Genomic DNA, 15,584 nt, shown 5'->3' with positions numbered 1-15,584 from the left:
ACCAGGGAATACATCTATCACGTCCAAATGCATTTTTAAATGTTGAATTATGACTTACTCCTCACCTAGTGGGTGATCTGTTGTGATTGTGGACACACCTCTGGCACAGCTGTGGAGTGTTGCAATTAACAGGCTGTATAAGCACTTGTCACTTTATGGTTTAATCAGAGTAATATAGTAAGAGAGTGGCGACACTAGAGTGACTCCCATTGTAACAATGGAATGCGGAAGTGCTCATTCTATCTAAATGGGATAGTTCCAGCCATAGGAGCAATGTGTGGAACTATAGCCCATAGGGCACCCGCTTTGCGGCGAGATCAAAGCGTGTCGCTACTCTCCTACTCTACACTCTGGGTTGAATTAGCTTGAGGAAGGTCTCGTCAACCGAAATGTCGATCTTTTACATATCCCATTTAGACCTGAGGCCGATAAAAAAAAAGACCTTCTAAATCTTGGTTTTCTTTAAAACTAGTAAATATTTATTCAAAAATTACAAAAAGATTGTTGCTATATACTGTTTAGTGTACATAGCAACAACTACCCCAAAAGGGGTTCCCATCCTAGATTGGTTAAGTCAAGAGGTGTGTGTTTGGGGCTTATTTTTTGGGGAAGGGAGGACATTTTTCCGACCCCCATTAGGGAAAGAAAGGACATTGTGATTCCTTGCATGTAGATCGGCTATTTTAAAGGTAATCCGTCTACTAAAAAAGCAAAAGTCGACATATGTCGATACAAGGTTTCTGCCTGACAACAACGTGAACATCACATTCATGTCTCTTGTCTCTCTTCTCCCTCCGCAGCCCAAGCAGATAGGAGATGACTTCTGTGGGCTGGTGTTGAACCAGCCCCTCGGGGGTCTCCGGGTAATCGAGGGGACCCCGCTGTACGAGGACCGGACGGAGGGCATGGGCTCTGTGGCCGCGTACACCTACGGAGAACACACCGTGGTGTTTGTGGGAACGCGCAGCGGACACCTGAAGAAGGTAGGATGGATGGGGGGGATGGATCCATGATTAGGCCTGTCACAATTATTACATAATTATTATTCAATTTTTTCAGAAATAGTTGACACGTCACGGACGTGTTATAAGCTTGTAGATCAACTATTTCCACTATTTTGTACATTTTTTGGAATTCTGCCCTGTGCAATTTGTGATTATGAAGCCTAAATGTCAAACGGAAATACAAATTGTAACGTTCCAACGTTCAATGCAAAAAAACACAATTAAATCGTTATTTGTGTGACACTTAATTGTCAGCTTAGATTTGTAATCGTGACAGCCCTATCGATGATGGATGATGGATGTATTCATGGATGGATGAGGGTGGGAGAGATGAAATAACATCACTCCTGGATGTTTCTGTCTCAGGGGAGAGAAACAAAAGGAGGAGAGATTGTGTGTGGTGTGTTGCTGTGTGTGTCAGAGGAGAGGGTGTGTTGGACTGGTACATTGCTCAGATGAAGAAGCTTTTCTACCTCATAAACGTTGGTGAAGTCATTTCACTGTCTGAGACAGTGACCTCACCTCATGTTCTTGTCTCCTCTGTGTGTTTTAAAATGGCACAAGCGTTTTATTTATTCTTACTGAGTGGTTCTGAAAGTGTCTGTCTGTCTGTCTGTCTGTCTGTCTGTCTGTCTGTCCAGATCGAATCTGGATAACTATTTCTTGTGAACATTGCCACTACTAGGCTAGTATAGATTCCCAAAGGGGCTAGGATTGTCCAAATATGGACATGGATGATATTCATCAACTAGCCTCTTTTAAGAGCCATCTATTCCCAAACATTTTAGCTCATTTCTAGTGCCCCTCAAAAATGGATAATGTAGGAAACAATGGAATCAATATATAGGAAACAAAACATAAAGGGATCCATATATATATGGGAACCAGTGATGTACTGTATAAGATGTGTCAGCATACCTTTTGTACTCGTTATCATACCAGTCTGACGTCAGCACTATGATATAATATTGACAACATCAATATAAAATCATGTCTCCTGTCGTCTCAGAGAGTGCAGCGTCTACTGCATGCTTCCATTGTAATGTTCCTGCAGCTTTTTATCCTGCAGAATGCAGCTTCTCTGAAGCCTCTAGTCTAGAATGAAGTGTTACATCACTGTTATTAGTGTCTGCAACCAGCCAGCACTGGATTCTATCGCAGAGTTCTTTTCTGTCCGTATAGTCTGTACACTAAACCTACTATATCCCTGTGATACTAAAATGTCTTAAAATGTATGCATGATGATGTGTAAATCAGGAGTGGTAGTGGCTCAGGAGGTAGAGCGACCTCTTGGGAAATGGAAGCTTTTCCAGTTCGATTTTCCCAAAGTTGGCGTCGGAAGTGTCCTTGAGTAAGACACTGAACCCCTTATTGCTCCCGATGAGCAGGTTTCCTCCCCCATCTGTGTGTGTGAATGTGTGGATTTAATGCACATTATAAAGTGCTTTGGATAAAGGTGCAATATAAATGCTCCATTTACCGTTTACATCAAAGTAATCAAACGCGGGAAGGGAACGATGATCATACCTGTGTGCACAAGAGTTAATTTAGCAGAGGAAGTGGGCATATTCTCTATGCAATCACATTTCTGTGCTCTGACTTCAATTTGAGAACTTTTAATCTACAGCAAATTGAACTATTTCTCTTCTCAGTGCATGCATTAATTCTGTGGGTTTGTTGTTGGATTCTGTGTGTGTGTGTGTGTGTCTGTGTATTTACACACGCACGCACATGCGTGCACACACACACACACACACACACACACACACACACACACACACACACACACACACACACACACACACACACACACACACACACACACACACACACACACACACACACACACACGTGCATAGACACACCATGTCAACACGTTTCTATTAAATTTACTGCTGCTAATTTTCTGATACCATATCTCCCAGCTGCTACTATTACATTCCTTCTCTCTCTGTTCTCTCTCCATCGCTGTGTGTGTGTGCGTGTGTGCATGTGTGTGTGCGTGCGTGTGTGCGTGCACGTGCACACGCGTATAAATACACAGTCCAGTTCTTGGCAATGAGGTATTTGGGGATTTGGCAGTGTGTGAATTGATTTTTTGCAGCGTGTATTACTGTTGGACTTTATTGTGTTACAGTAAATAAATATTTTTAAGATGGAGAAAGGAATTAATCTGTTGGTGTCTCCCGTTTAGTCAATAAATATTATTCATATTTCCATTCCATTTATTTCCTTGGCTCGCGTCACAATAGAAAAATGCTTACTGGTTTTGGGCACGGAGCCTCCTCGGAGCGCTGAAACGCCCTAAGTGTTTTTGTATTGTGATGTTGCCAAATCAATAAGTGTAATGTGAGCACTGGACATTTTAAAAACTTTCTTTCATATTTTTTGGAACAGGTTTAGGTTCAGCACTTGACTGACACCATTATTTCACATCTATCTAAGGATAACAACTATGCTTGAGTGCCTATAGGGAATGTTTAAGTCTGGTTATGTTACAGACTGGGGTCATGTTTCATATATATGTATAGCAAATATATCTTTATTTTAAGTTATGAGAACAGTGCACATTAATAATCAGCTCTGTAAAGAGGTTCCAGTCCAGCCATCTTGGCTCCTTTTCAACTGTAGTTACTGGGCCGGCTTCTTATTCAAATTAAAGTTGAGAATTGGTGTAATTTTATTTGGCTTTCCGCGGGGCTTTCCAGAATATATCTGATGCGGCTTAACGTCATGAAATCTAGCTTCCCTATTCTGGGCATGTCATCATGGGACAATATTCAGCAACAATAGAGCGTCGCAGTCCCACCTCCTACCCTGGACCAGGAAATGAAACCCAATGCATTATTCTCATAGACATTTCTTAAAGTATTTATTTAAAGACGGTTACGCCGCGGACAAAGCCAACTCGAGTCGTGATAACTCATGACAACACAAACAATATTTTGGACCAAACAAATAATTAGAAAGAAGAAAAAAACGGCAGGTTACAACACTTTTTTTGTTGTTTTTCTTCTTTGTAATTATTTGTTTGGTCCAAAATATTGTTTGTGTTGTCATGAGTTGTCACGACTCGAGTTGGCTTTGTCCGCGGCGTAACCGTCTTTAAATAAATACTTTAAGAAATGTCTATGAGAATAATGCATTGGGTTTCATTTCCTGGTCCAGGGTAGGAGGCGGGACTGCGACGCTCTATAGCCGATCTACAAGCGTGTAGATAGGCTATATTTTGGTGAAGAGATTTGGTGTCGAAAGACAAAAGGATACGATTAGACCCCTGGGGGACCCCAATCAAGAATTGATATATTGTTAATTGGATACAATATATCTCTGCTCCAAAATTTGATGTATTACCATGTGGTCTTCTTGCTTAATGTAAATCGCTCTGGATTAACCCATTTTGGGTGGGAACCCCTTTTGGTGTTAGCATTATGTTATGCTTTAGCTATTGAAAAATAGCAGATCTACAAGCTCATAGCGCGCCACCGAGTGGCGCGCTACGAGCTTGTAGGTCTGCTATTCTTGAAAAATAGAAGAACGACTGACAGAAACATAGCTTTTTCAGAAAACTGTCAGGATGTAGAAGACATTTTTAGATGTCTGATCTCAGGTCAAAATGGGTTAAGAGCATCTGCTAAATGCCTAAATTGTAAATTGTTGCCTCATCAACGTTGGTATTGTGACTTTATATACTGTATTGTCAATGACTTGCATGAGAGGGAGAGAGGTGGTGAAGTTAGATGCTTTAATAGCATTGATTAAAAAAGAAGGAAAAAAATAGTTGGGTGGTTTCCTCCCGACAGCGACGATATGTACTTCATTGACTTAACACCAAATTTCTTCACCAAAATAGTACAATTTTTAGGAAATGAGGCAGTGGGGAGAAACCGTGGCTAAGCCTCAGATATATCCTGGAAAGCCCCGGAAAGCCAAATAGAATTAAATCAAATTTCAAATGTAGTGTTTTAAAAAGACCCTGTGTTCCAATGGATCAATGTAGTTATTATCTAGTCACAAGCTCTTTATAAATATATATAAAAACCCCAAGACAGACGTAACCACTTAACCACTGCCAAGATTACCCATCTACAAGCTCACAGAGTTGTGAGCTTGTAGATCAGCTATTTTCGCTACTTTTGTGCAACAATCTTGTATGGTCAAATGGTAATACAATGATACATTTATTTAGCGCCTTTATCCGAAGTGCTTTACAAGTATGCATTTACATTCACTCACACCTTGAGATGAAAGTGGGGAATTCATTTACGAAAAAATGTAAACTTAAACAGTCGGATGTTGGAGAAAGGAGGTTTGTGGCCGACACTTTTGACATGTTTATGTTTACAGAGTAGTAAACAGTAGTATGGGTCCCTGTCATGTGACTGACTGTGTTCCATGGCTCTAACTGAGCCTGTGTGACTGTTGGTTAATAGGAGCTGAGACCCTTAATGAATCACATTTATTTAATTTCATTGGACTAGAGACATGTTGTCCCACTGCCAAATGGTAAAAGCACAGACATACGAGACATAGATCATTATATCAATCGTATCTTTATCCGGTCTTTTATCCCATTGATCAATTAAAGTAATATCACGTACGTTTGTGAGTTAAACAAAAGTATTTTTTTATATAATCTTTCACTGGTATTCACTATAACCATTCCACATAAACTTCTCTAAGCATGATTTGTCATTGTGAGTGCGTGCCCCCGACAATCTGTGGCGAAATGATGCAGGCATCAGAAATGTGCTCATTTATGTATTTTAAACTTATACAGCAAGGTTTCTGAAAACATTAGTTTTACGACCCTATACGACCCTGTTTTAGTGTTTAACAGTTTACAACGTAGTGTTGAATCTAGCAGTGTTTTCTTTTAAAATGTGGTTTCATTTAATTCAACACAGAATACTATTAGAAGTATCGTTTTAAGACTGTATTCACCACCCTCTAAACCTTGTTGACAGACTATAACTTCCTTCTTTCCCCTTACACCAAATCCCTTTGCCTAAAATAGCCAACCTACAAGCCCACAACGCGTCATGGTGCAACGTGTTGTGAGCTTGTAGATTGATTAGGTTGCCTTTGGCTGAATGTTTGGCCCAGAAAAGGGTTTTGGCCCAGAAAAGGGATACCAGGTTCCATGTGGCCACAGAACCAGTGGACGTCACAGGGTTACAGTTAAATCTAGGCTTTGGATCCGGAACCGGAGGAACCGGATCCAGGAAACGGAATCTGGAATCAGTGCCATCACATTTTAGAATCATTTCCAGAACCGTTTCCCCCCCCTCCACACTGTCAGAGCTGGTATGTGGACTTAACGTCCAACACCGGTGGTGCTGAAACTTAATTTTCGAGGACCATCATAACTCTGAGAGTGTACAACTACACGGGTCCATTTGGTTCCATTTGTACAATCTCAAGAGTTACAGACCTGTATGGGTCCATTTGGAAACCCCTTCATTAACCGAGAGGCTCCCGGCAACTCACTTTGAGAACCACTACTGTCAGCTATGTATGCAATTTGTATTTATCAAAAGTTATAATGAAGGCGACAATGACACTTTTAATATACAGTAGGAATGGTTCAAGGGAACCGCTAAGGAACCAGAATTGTTAAAATCCTAAAAGATCCCACCCCTATAGTTAAAACACTGATGTTGAACTCGTAGACTGTGTTTCCTTTCTATGTGGTCTAGCTCTATGTTTGGTGCTGTCAAACTTTAGACTGTAAGGTTTGACATTTACTCCTTAGGCTCAGAGTAATGACATAATGACATCAGGCCAGCCAGACACACACAGACTGGCAGTCTGCTACACAGCAGTGGTCACTGCTTCTCCAATGTTGTCGGAGCTCCGGACCACTGTCAGATGTACAAGGACCACCCCGCCACAGCTCTCTACACTTCTATAGATGTTTAGGGGTTGTGTGCCTTGCTCCGGGACACAGCGACACATATTCATATATATTTATTTAAATCCTCTTGAGAGATCATTGAGGGAGACCGTCGTTTACAGTGATGCCAAGATTACATAAACAACAATGATACAATAACACAAGAACAACAAAGAAAAACAATAAGTTAAAACAGTTACATGTTGACAGCAATCAGTTAAAACAGTTACATACAGGTAATGTACGGTTATTAAGTACCGGTAAATTCCTAAAAGTTATTGTTGCAAGAGAACCAGAAGGCCTAGCCAGTCACTAGAGTGAGTTAAAATGTGACTGTATTTCTGATGTATTATGGATGAGATGTACAGTACTGTATGGTGGTAATTTTCCAACCTTATATGAAGAGGTGCCAATGATTATTGCGTCTTTCAGTCAGAGAAGACCAGCCCACATGATCATCCACACAAGGCACAGGGCTAGTTCAACATATACATGACTAGGCATATTATCATCCAAGGCACAGGGCTAGTTCAACATATACATGACTAGGCATATTATCATCCAAGGCACAGGGCTAGTTCAACATATACATGACTAGGCATATTATCATCCAAGGCACAGGGCTAGTTCAACATATACATGACTAGGCATATTATCATCCAAGGCACAGGGCTAGTTCAACATATACATGACTAGGCATATTATCATCCAAGGCACAGGGCTAGTTCAACATATACATGACTAGGCATATTATCATCCAAGGCACAGGGCTAGTTCAACATATACATGACTAGGCATATTATCATCCAAGGCACAGGGCTAGTTCAACATATACATGACTAGGCATATTATCATCCAAGGCACAGGGCTAGTTCAACATATACATGACTAGGCATATTATCATCCAAGGCACAGGGCTAGTTCAACATATACATGACTAGGCGCTGGCAGGAGGTGAACCGCTGCGCTGACCTTCTGGTTCCCACACGGCCTCCATACCCACGCTTGGCAGCCAGCTGGACGGACGGACGGATGGACGGACGGACGGACTGACTGACTGACTGACTGACTGACTGACTGACAGACAGACATGGATGTAAACATTCCGCAGACATAGGCCCTCATTTATCAACCGTGCGTACGCCAAAATATGGGTGTACGCCGAAATTACCGCAATTTTCGGCATTTATCATTTGCGCCAACGTTTGATTTTGAACTTGAGCCAAGACAAAAACCACGTCTGGTCGGGAGCTGTCGTACGCTTTGTCCTCACCTGTTTTTCTGTCGTAGAACAGCGGAGCAGCATTGTTTGACCAGCTGAGAGGCTGTCACAGGCATCGAAACATATGTATTCACTCCTAAAATGTTTATATAAAACTGTATGTATATGGGCTAAATGTAAAAAAGAAAAAAAAAGTAAAGGAATACATCAACGATGTGTCTTTGTGTCATATGAAATTAGTAGGAGATTTCCAACTTTACAAGCAAGCAATTAAAATCGCGCATTTAAAAACAATGTTGCAAGTTAGATGCGAAAGCCATTTAAACAGTGTTTTGCATGATGAGCGCATACATGCGAGGATTTGGGCTGTCTGTGCTGAAATATTTCCATGACGGGACGTTGGAGATTATAGTACAGCGCTGCAGCTGCGGAGAGTCCCAACATGGGTAGCCTACTGTAGCCTAATCTACAGCAGGCCGATGTCTTTCTGGAGTTACAGTATGTGCAATCTCCTCCTCGTTTAATAAACCCGACGCGTCGCTCGAATGCCAAATGTGTCGTGCCAGCGCAAGTGGGAACGCATCGGAGATAGTATAGGCTAACCCAGCCTGCAGCCCACCACCACTGTCCAGTGCATGCCACATGAGGCTACGGTTTTGGCTTCAATATTCATATAATTGATTTGACAGTTGACAGCCCAACCACTGCAGCGACTGCGAGGCAATTTAAATCGTCGAACGTGCTGGTCAGTTGATCACGGTGTCACGGACGGACCACAGTGATAGAGAGAGACAGACAGGACAGGAGGAGCACCTATGCAAAACAGCAGCGTGTGTGCCTATTTGTTATTTAATTCATGGTTCACAGGTTCAGGTTTTCGTTCACTAATATTTCTTGTTGTATATTAAATTAAAAATACTTTAATAATTGAATATACAACTAACAACACACAGTGATATGTGATATGTGCGTGCATGCGTGCGGGGGGGGGGTGAGGCGGACAGGGGGGAAGCGAAGCGAGAGGAGAAACAGACAGGGTAGGCTACAGCTTTATTTAATTCATGCAGGTTTATTTATTTAAGATACAACAAGTTGCAAGTTGCGTGTGCGTGCGTGCGTCTGTGTGTGTGTGTGTGTGTGTGTGTGTGTGTGTGTGTTTGTGTGTATGAGAGGGGGCAGAAAGGCAACTTATGCAAGCGAGGGGAACTTTATTTTTCCTGTAACCATGGTTTCCAGGTCGTATTGCAGTTGTTCATGTCGCAAAAACGAGGGCGAGGCTTGATTTCATAGGGCGTGCCAGATAGATTTCAGCCGTCACATTTATTAACGTCGGAACGAAATTAAGGAAGAAACAGCTGTCTGCGATCACTTTGTAAATGCCGACCCGACGTGGGTGTACTACGAATCCTACACTCGAATTTGGGGCAGATTTTACACTCGATTGATAAATGAGGGCCATAGACTCTACTCAATCCATCATGTCGGGTGGAAACCTTGTATGTCCAAAACTGTTACTTTTCAGATAATGGAACAAAGAATGTTCAGAAGTATAGTGGAAATATCTGATCTACACGCTCACTGGAGAGAGAGGAGAGAGAGAGAGAGAGAGATAGAGAGATAGAGAGAGAGAGAGAGAGAAATCTACATGCTAGTTCAAGTCTTTATTTCGGATGTGAGATTAGGTCCACACACACACACACACACACACACACACACACACACACACACACACACACACACACACACACACACACACACACACATTAAAATAACACATTAAGGTGCATTCCTGTCCACTGATCTCCAGTCAGCTGTAGTAATGTCTGTGGACAATAGAGACACCCAAAGTGTCTATCCATCACAACACAGTGGGAGGTCCACAACTCCACACACACACACACACACACACACACACACACACACACACACACACACACACACATTTCCCTCTACAGTCTGTTACACAATATCTATTTAAAGACATAATGTCCTCTTAAGTAAATAAACACAATAAAATATGGAATAGTCTGCGTGTGGTCTCTCTCTCTCTGTGTGTGTGTGTGTGTGTGTGTGTCTGTGTGCGTGCGTGTGTACGTGCATGCTTTGAAATATACATCCATTTTAGTTTTTATTTCCTTTTTCAGTTTTGTGTTTGAACTCTGTTTGGTTTCTGTGTGGTGTTTATGATTGCATGGAGAAGTTTTAGTTTTACCTTTTGACTTATTTAGTATTATGAGGAAAGCCTTGACTTATAGAAGCTGATAGATGGAATGATAGAATGCATGACATCAGATATCATGGTGGAACAAATAGCATATCTACAAGTTGGGTATCACAGGTCGTTCTGAAACTGATCCTCCCACTACAAGCCCACAATGTGTTGCGATGCAATGCGTTGTGGGCTTGTAGATCGTCTATTCTCACGATTTATCTTGAGACAAAGTATATATGGCTTAAAGGAGTAGTTCACCCCATGAAGCCTTTAATTCATGGAGATGTATTTAGTTTATGTCACATTCCTGAGCCAATAATGTGATGACCGAGTCATCAGACAATACCAGACTCAGCAGGAGACACTTTGAGACTGACTTAGGATTGGATTGAATTATTAATTCAAGGCTTCATGGGGTGTGTTAATTGATATTATTTTCTTTTTTTTAAATCGTGTGAACTACTCCTTTATTACATTAAGTTGCAGCACGGTGCGATGGAGTATACATTAAGTTGCAGCACGGTGCGATGGAGTATACATTAAGTTGCAGCACGGTGCGATGGAGTATACATTAAGTTGGGTATCACGGTGCGATGGAGTATACATTAAGTTGCAGCACGGTGCGATGGAGTATACATTAAGTTGGGTATCACGGTGCGATGGAGTATACATTAAGTTGCAGCACGGTGCGATGGAGTATACATTAAGTTGCAGCACGGTGCGATGGAGTATACATTAAGTTGCAGCACGGTGCGATGGAGTATACATTAAGTTGCAGCACGGTGCGATGGAGTATACATTAAGTTGCAGCACGGTGCGATGGAGTATACATTAAGTTGCAGCACGGTGCGATGGAGTATACATTAAGTTGCAGCACGGTGAGATGGAGTATACATTAAGTTGCAGCACGGTGCGATGGAGTATACATTAAGTTGCAGCACGGTGCGATGGAGTATACATTAAGTATACATTAAGTTGCTCAGTGTCAAGCGGCACAGGGTCAGTGTGAGTGATGGAGCAGAGATAGATCCCTTTAAATTCCACTGTGCTGCACACAGGCTGTGTGCACGGTGCACGCACGTGTGTCTGCTAACTGTTTTCCAGGCTGGGGGGGGGGGGGGGGTGTGGGTGTGTGTGTGTGTGTGTGCGTGCGTGCGTGCGTGCATGCGTGCGCGCCTGTGGTACGGTCAGTCCAGCATATCTCCTCTCTCCCCTCAGGCCTGTTTGTCTTGGCCGGAGAACAGAGGACACACACACACACACAACGCCACCCATCAACTGGACTTCCTCTCTCTCTTTCCTGTGTTGTGTCTCCCTCCACCAATCGGCTCCTCCTCTCATTATGACATCACGCATGGCCGACAACACAGACGCTAATGTCGTCCACACCTAACCGTCTTAAACCACTGAAACGCCAGCAGCCATACTGCGGGGGGGAAGCTTTGGCAGAAAATGTCCGATATCGATGCGTCGTGGAGACTTGTGAGCGGCTATTCATCAGCCAAAGCTTTCCCCACAATAACAGAAAACAGAAAAAACACTAGCATAGAGGGACTCCGCTCAACGGTCACGTGGTTAAACAAGTGGTTCTGGAAGTGGGGACCGTGGACCTCTCAGGGGTCCTTGATGAGGTTCCAGGGGGGTCCCCATGCAAACCGAGTAACCGTTTAATTTTCATTTTCCTTAATGGGGTCCCTGACACACATTATTTTAAAACGAGGGGCCTGCATGGGGCCTAATATTGGGTATCCTTGAAATGAAAATGTTTCATTTCAAGGCAAGAAGGCATAGTATGTAACTTTGCTGTGTGTTTACATAACTAAACAATATAATGTTTTTCCCTCTATACCAGCAGTCGTCAGCCACTGGAGTAAGTGTGGTGGTGTTTAACTACTACAGAAACACATTTAGATTTTTTTCACTATTTTTGGGGGGTAGAGAGGGAGGTTTTAAGGCTACGAAAACAGTGACAACACCAAAACCCAGCGAGAGGGCAGTGTGTTTCTGCACCTCCACACTGCTCCAGTGGCTCATAACTGCTGCTATATGGAGGGAAATGATGATGGGGGAACATTTATTTATTGTTTTGTTATACAGTATGCAGTAGTTCCCTGTCCCACCATGGTTCGCTTTAAATCCCCAGATAAATAGCCTTTGTTCAATAAATGCACAGTACCCTTTTCTTTGCTCTATCGTCACCCTCATTTAGTATTCCCCATCCTATGAATTATGCATACATTTGATCCTTCAGAACGTGGCTAATCCACAGAGAATGCACACCAAACGCACTATGACAAAACAGCCATTGACTTCCTCCTTGATGTCAACGGGACCCACGTTGGTGCCTTTTTAATGCCCGTACTACTCCTTACATTACAAATTCTAAATCTAGAGTGCTTAACCCGAAGCCACGGCTTTTACCCTTCGATTCAGGGCTCTTATGTCTCGCATTATTCCGTTTATTGTTCGATAAAGAGGTGTTTTAATCCTGTGCCTGAATGCCGTTGTATTTACTCGTTTCCATTGACTGTAACACCTGGAGTACAGTGAACTTCAGGCACAGACAGGATTAAAACACAGATTTATTTATTTATTTTTTAACAATAAAAGATATTATGGAACCCAAGCTGGGGGTGGAGGAAGAGGAGAGAGAGCTTAAAATGAAAAATGGACCGAGCACAGTGCAACTCGGGTCCGTATTACTAAGTATAGTGCAGTAAGTGGTTACATCACAGAGCTAGTTTACTAAGTATAGCGGGTATAAGTGGTTACATGACAGAGCTGTTCTGGTTGGTTCACCGGTACAATGTTTGCACGTTGTGGCTAAGGCTGCAACAACGAATCGATTAAATCGATAAAAATCGATAATTAAATTCGTTGCCAACGAATTTGATTATCGATTTAATCGCGGGTGTTTTCCAACATTAGAATCTAACGTAAAGCTGCTTTCTTTTTACCGTTCAGTAATGGCACTAGGCTGAACGATCAATATGCAACGGGTCGGTATAAACAACACGAGATTGTCTTGAACGTGACCTGAGCGCTCCGCATCTACCCCTCTCTCTCTCTCCCAACTTCAGTCTCCCACACACACACACACACACACACACAGAGAGAGAGAGAGAGCGTCAAGTGGCTCTGTGGCTGCGATGAGCTCCGCAAAAACAGCTGATCTGTGAGCTCATCAACGTCATCAACAGGTTGCAAAATGCCCCAAACAGGTCCCAAAACATGGTATTTGTGAGCACCGCCACTGTCCATATTTTTTGTCGTATGACCAAAAATGCTCCCCAAAGTCTGAATCCGTGAGCTGCTTGCAGGCAGGCTACGGAGAGAACTAGCAGTGTAGCTCGTTAGCTCCTCAAATTTGTTCCACCTGTGTTACTCAGCAGCGCATTGAAGTGGGCACAGGGCAAAAGCAGAAAGTTTTGCTTAACAATGATCAGTTGTCCAGTGCTGTTTAACTTTGGCAATAAGTGATACTAGAGCCTAGAGAACATGCTAATATGGCTGCTAAATAAGAACGGTTTCCTCTATCAGCTAGCATGCTGGTGTGTGTGTGTGTGTGTGTGTGTGTCACACAGACTGTAGGACAGTGGTTCTCATAGTGGGAGTTTCAGCTAAATTATAGATAGTTAGCAAGTAAACCATGTGGACCCTAAAGGGTCTGTAACAGAGAGTGCAAAAATGGAACCAAATGGACTCTCAAAATTGACAATAGAAATAAAATAATAATAAATTGGGGTCCCAGAGATAGAAATGGAAAGAATATACATGGTCAACATTACAGATTACAGTATCATTAAAAGTACAAGGAATGGATAAAAAAAAGGGTATTCATTTTTATTGTCTTTATTGTTAGTTACAACATGCCTACAATGACTTGAAGCAAAATTTTAAAGGTAATTGCAAAAAGGTGCCATAATCCGATTCATCGATTCATCGTTTAAATAATCGCCCGATGAATCGATTATGAAAATAATCGTTAGTTGCAGCCCTAGTTGTGGCCCAAATATTAATTTGAAGTTGGGCGTCGATGCGTATAGCTCATTAGGCTCGTCAGGAATGTTTGCAACAAATGTTGGCAGCTGACGAACAGCCGGGAGCACAGATGCCGTCTGTCTCCGTCCTGGAAGCTAACGTAACGACAAACAGCTTGTTACCTCACCTAAATGGAGCGCGTCCAATCAGTCACCGTCGTTCTCTTCTTCTTGTTTACTATTGGCAGAGACTGCAGGGTGTCCTTCGGCCAATAAGCTTCTTCTCTCAATGGAAACAGAAGTCGGGTCCCAATCAGTGTTGATTTTGACAGCAACCGTATAATGTAATTTGAAATGTTTACATTTTAGTCTAGTTTTAGTTGACTATATGCCATAAGACTTTAGTCAACTAAATCTACAGTTGATTTTGTTGACCACCAAAACATTTTTTGGCGGGCCATGATGGTGTTTTACACTTGGTTGCATACTGAAAATATCAGATCTACAATTCTCTTTTAGTTCTACTGGATCTCTTCTCTATAGTCCCTCCCTAACATTTTAGTTTTGTGTTTCGTTTTTAATAGTTTTCATCATATCTTAGTTTATTTCGTTTTTATTTGGTTTTCGTCTGTGAAAAAAAGTAGTCGACGAACATTTTTCACCATAGTTTTAGTCTACAAAAGGTTTTACTCAACACTGGAGCCTGAACTTGATGATTATGTAAAGGCAGTGAACTCTGGAATAATATCCTCTCAGCCTCTCACACCACCACCATGAGTTGTGATGCTAACTAAATGACCTATCAGCCAATCAAATGTGACGCCCAGAGGCAATGCCAATCCTGATTGGTTCATATTTAGAGTGGAAAATTGGCAATAAAGCAGTGATATTGCTATCATTTCACACACACACACACACACACACACACACACACACACACACACACACACACACACACACACACACACACACACACACACACACACACACACACACGTGCACAGTCACAGTTTCAGCCAATAATGTGTGATATAGTTGCTTGATTGGTGTATGATTGTAGGGGAAGGCTTCACACCTGCTCTCACAGTGCACTGACGCATGCGCACGTGTGTACACACACACATGCACGCACGCACGCGTGGGCGTGCGTACACGCCACTCTATCTCTGGGTGGTTGAGGTCCAGCTGGTTGCTGTGTTTTGATTTGTTATAAATGAGATTAGAGATGATTGGAGGTTGTCATGGCAACAGAAAGATCAAAACGTGATTT

At 42.3% G+C, this 15,584-nt stretch overlaps 1 protein-coding gene across 1 annotated transcript in view; it reads left to right on the top strand.

The window, feature by feature from the left end:
* plxna3 (plexin A3) overlaps positions 1-15,584 on the top strand; it is a 144,910-nt gene that overhangs the window by 39,715 nt on the left and 89,611 nt on the right. Inside the window, exon 7 of the mRNA XM_079491626.1 lies at positions 801-983. Coding sequence (XP_079347752.1) covers positions 801-983 — 183 coding nt within the window. The remainder of the gene's footprint in view (positions 1-800; positions 984-15,584) is intronic.

Source organism: Electrona antarctica, assembly GCF_951216825.1.
Source record: "Electrona antarctica genome assembly, chromosome: 2".
Taxonomy (NCBI): domain Eukaryota; kingdom Metazoa; phylum Chordata; class Actinopteri; order Myctophiformes; family Myctophidae; genus Electrona; species Electrona antarctica.
The sequence above is the reverse complement of the archived record's forward strand: the minus strand, read 5'-3'. Positions and strand labels throughout refer to the sequence as shown.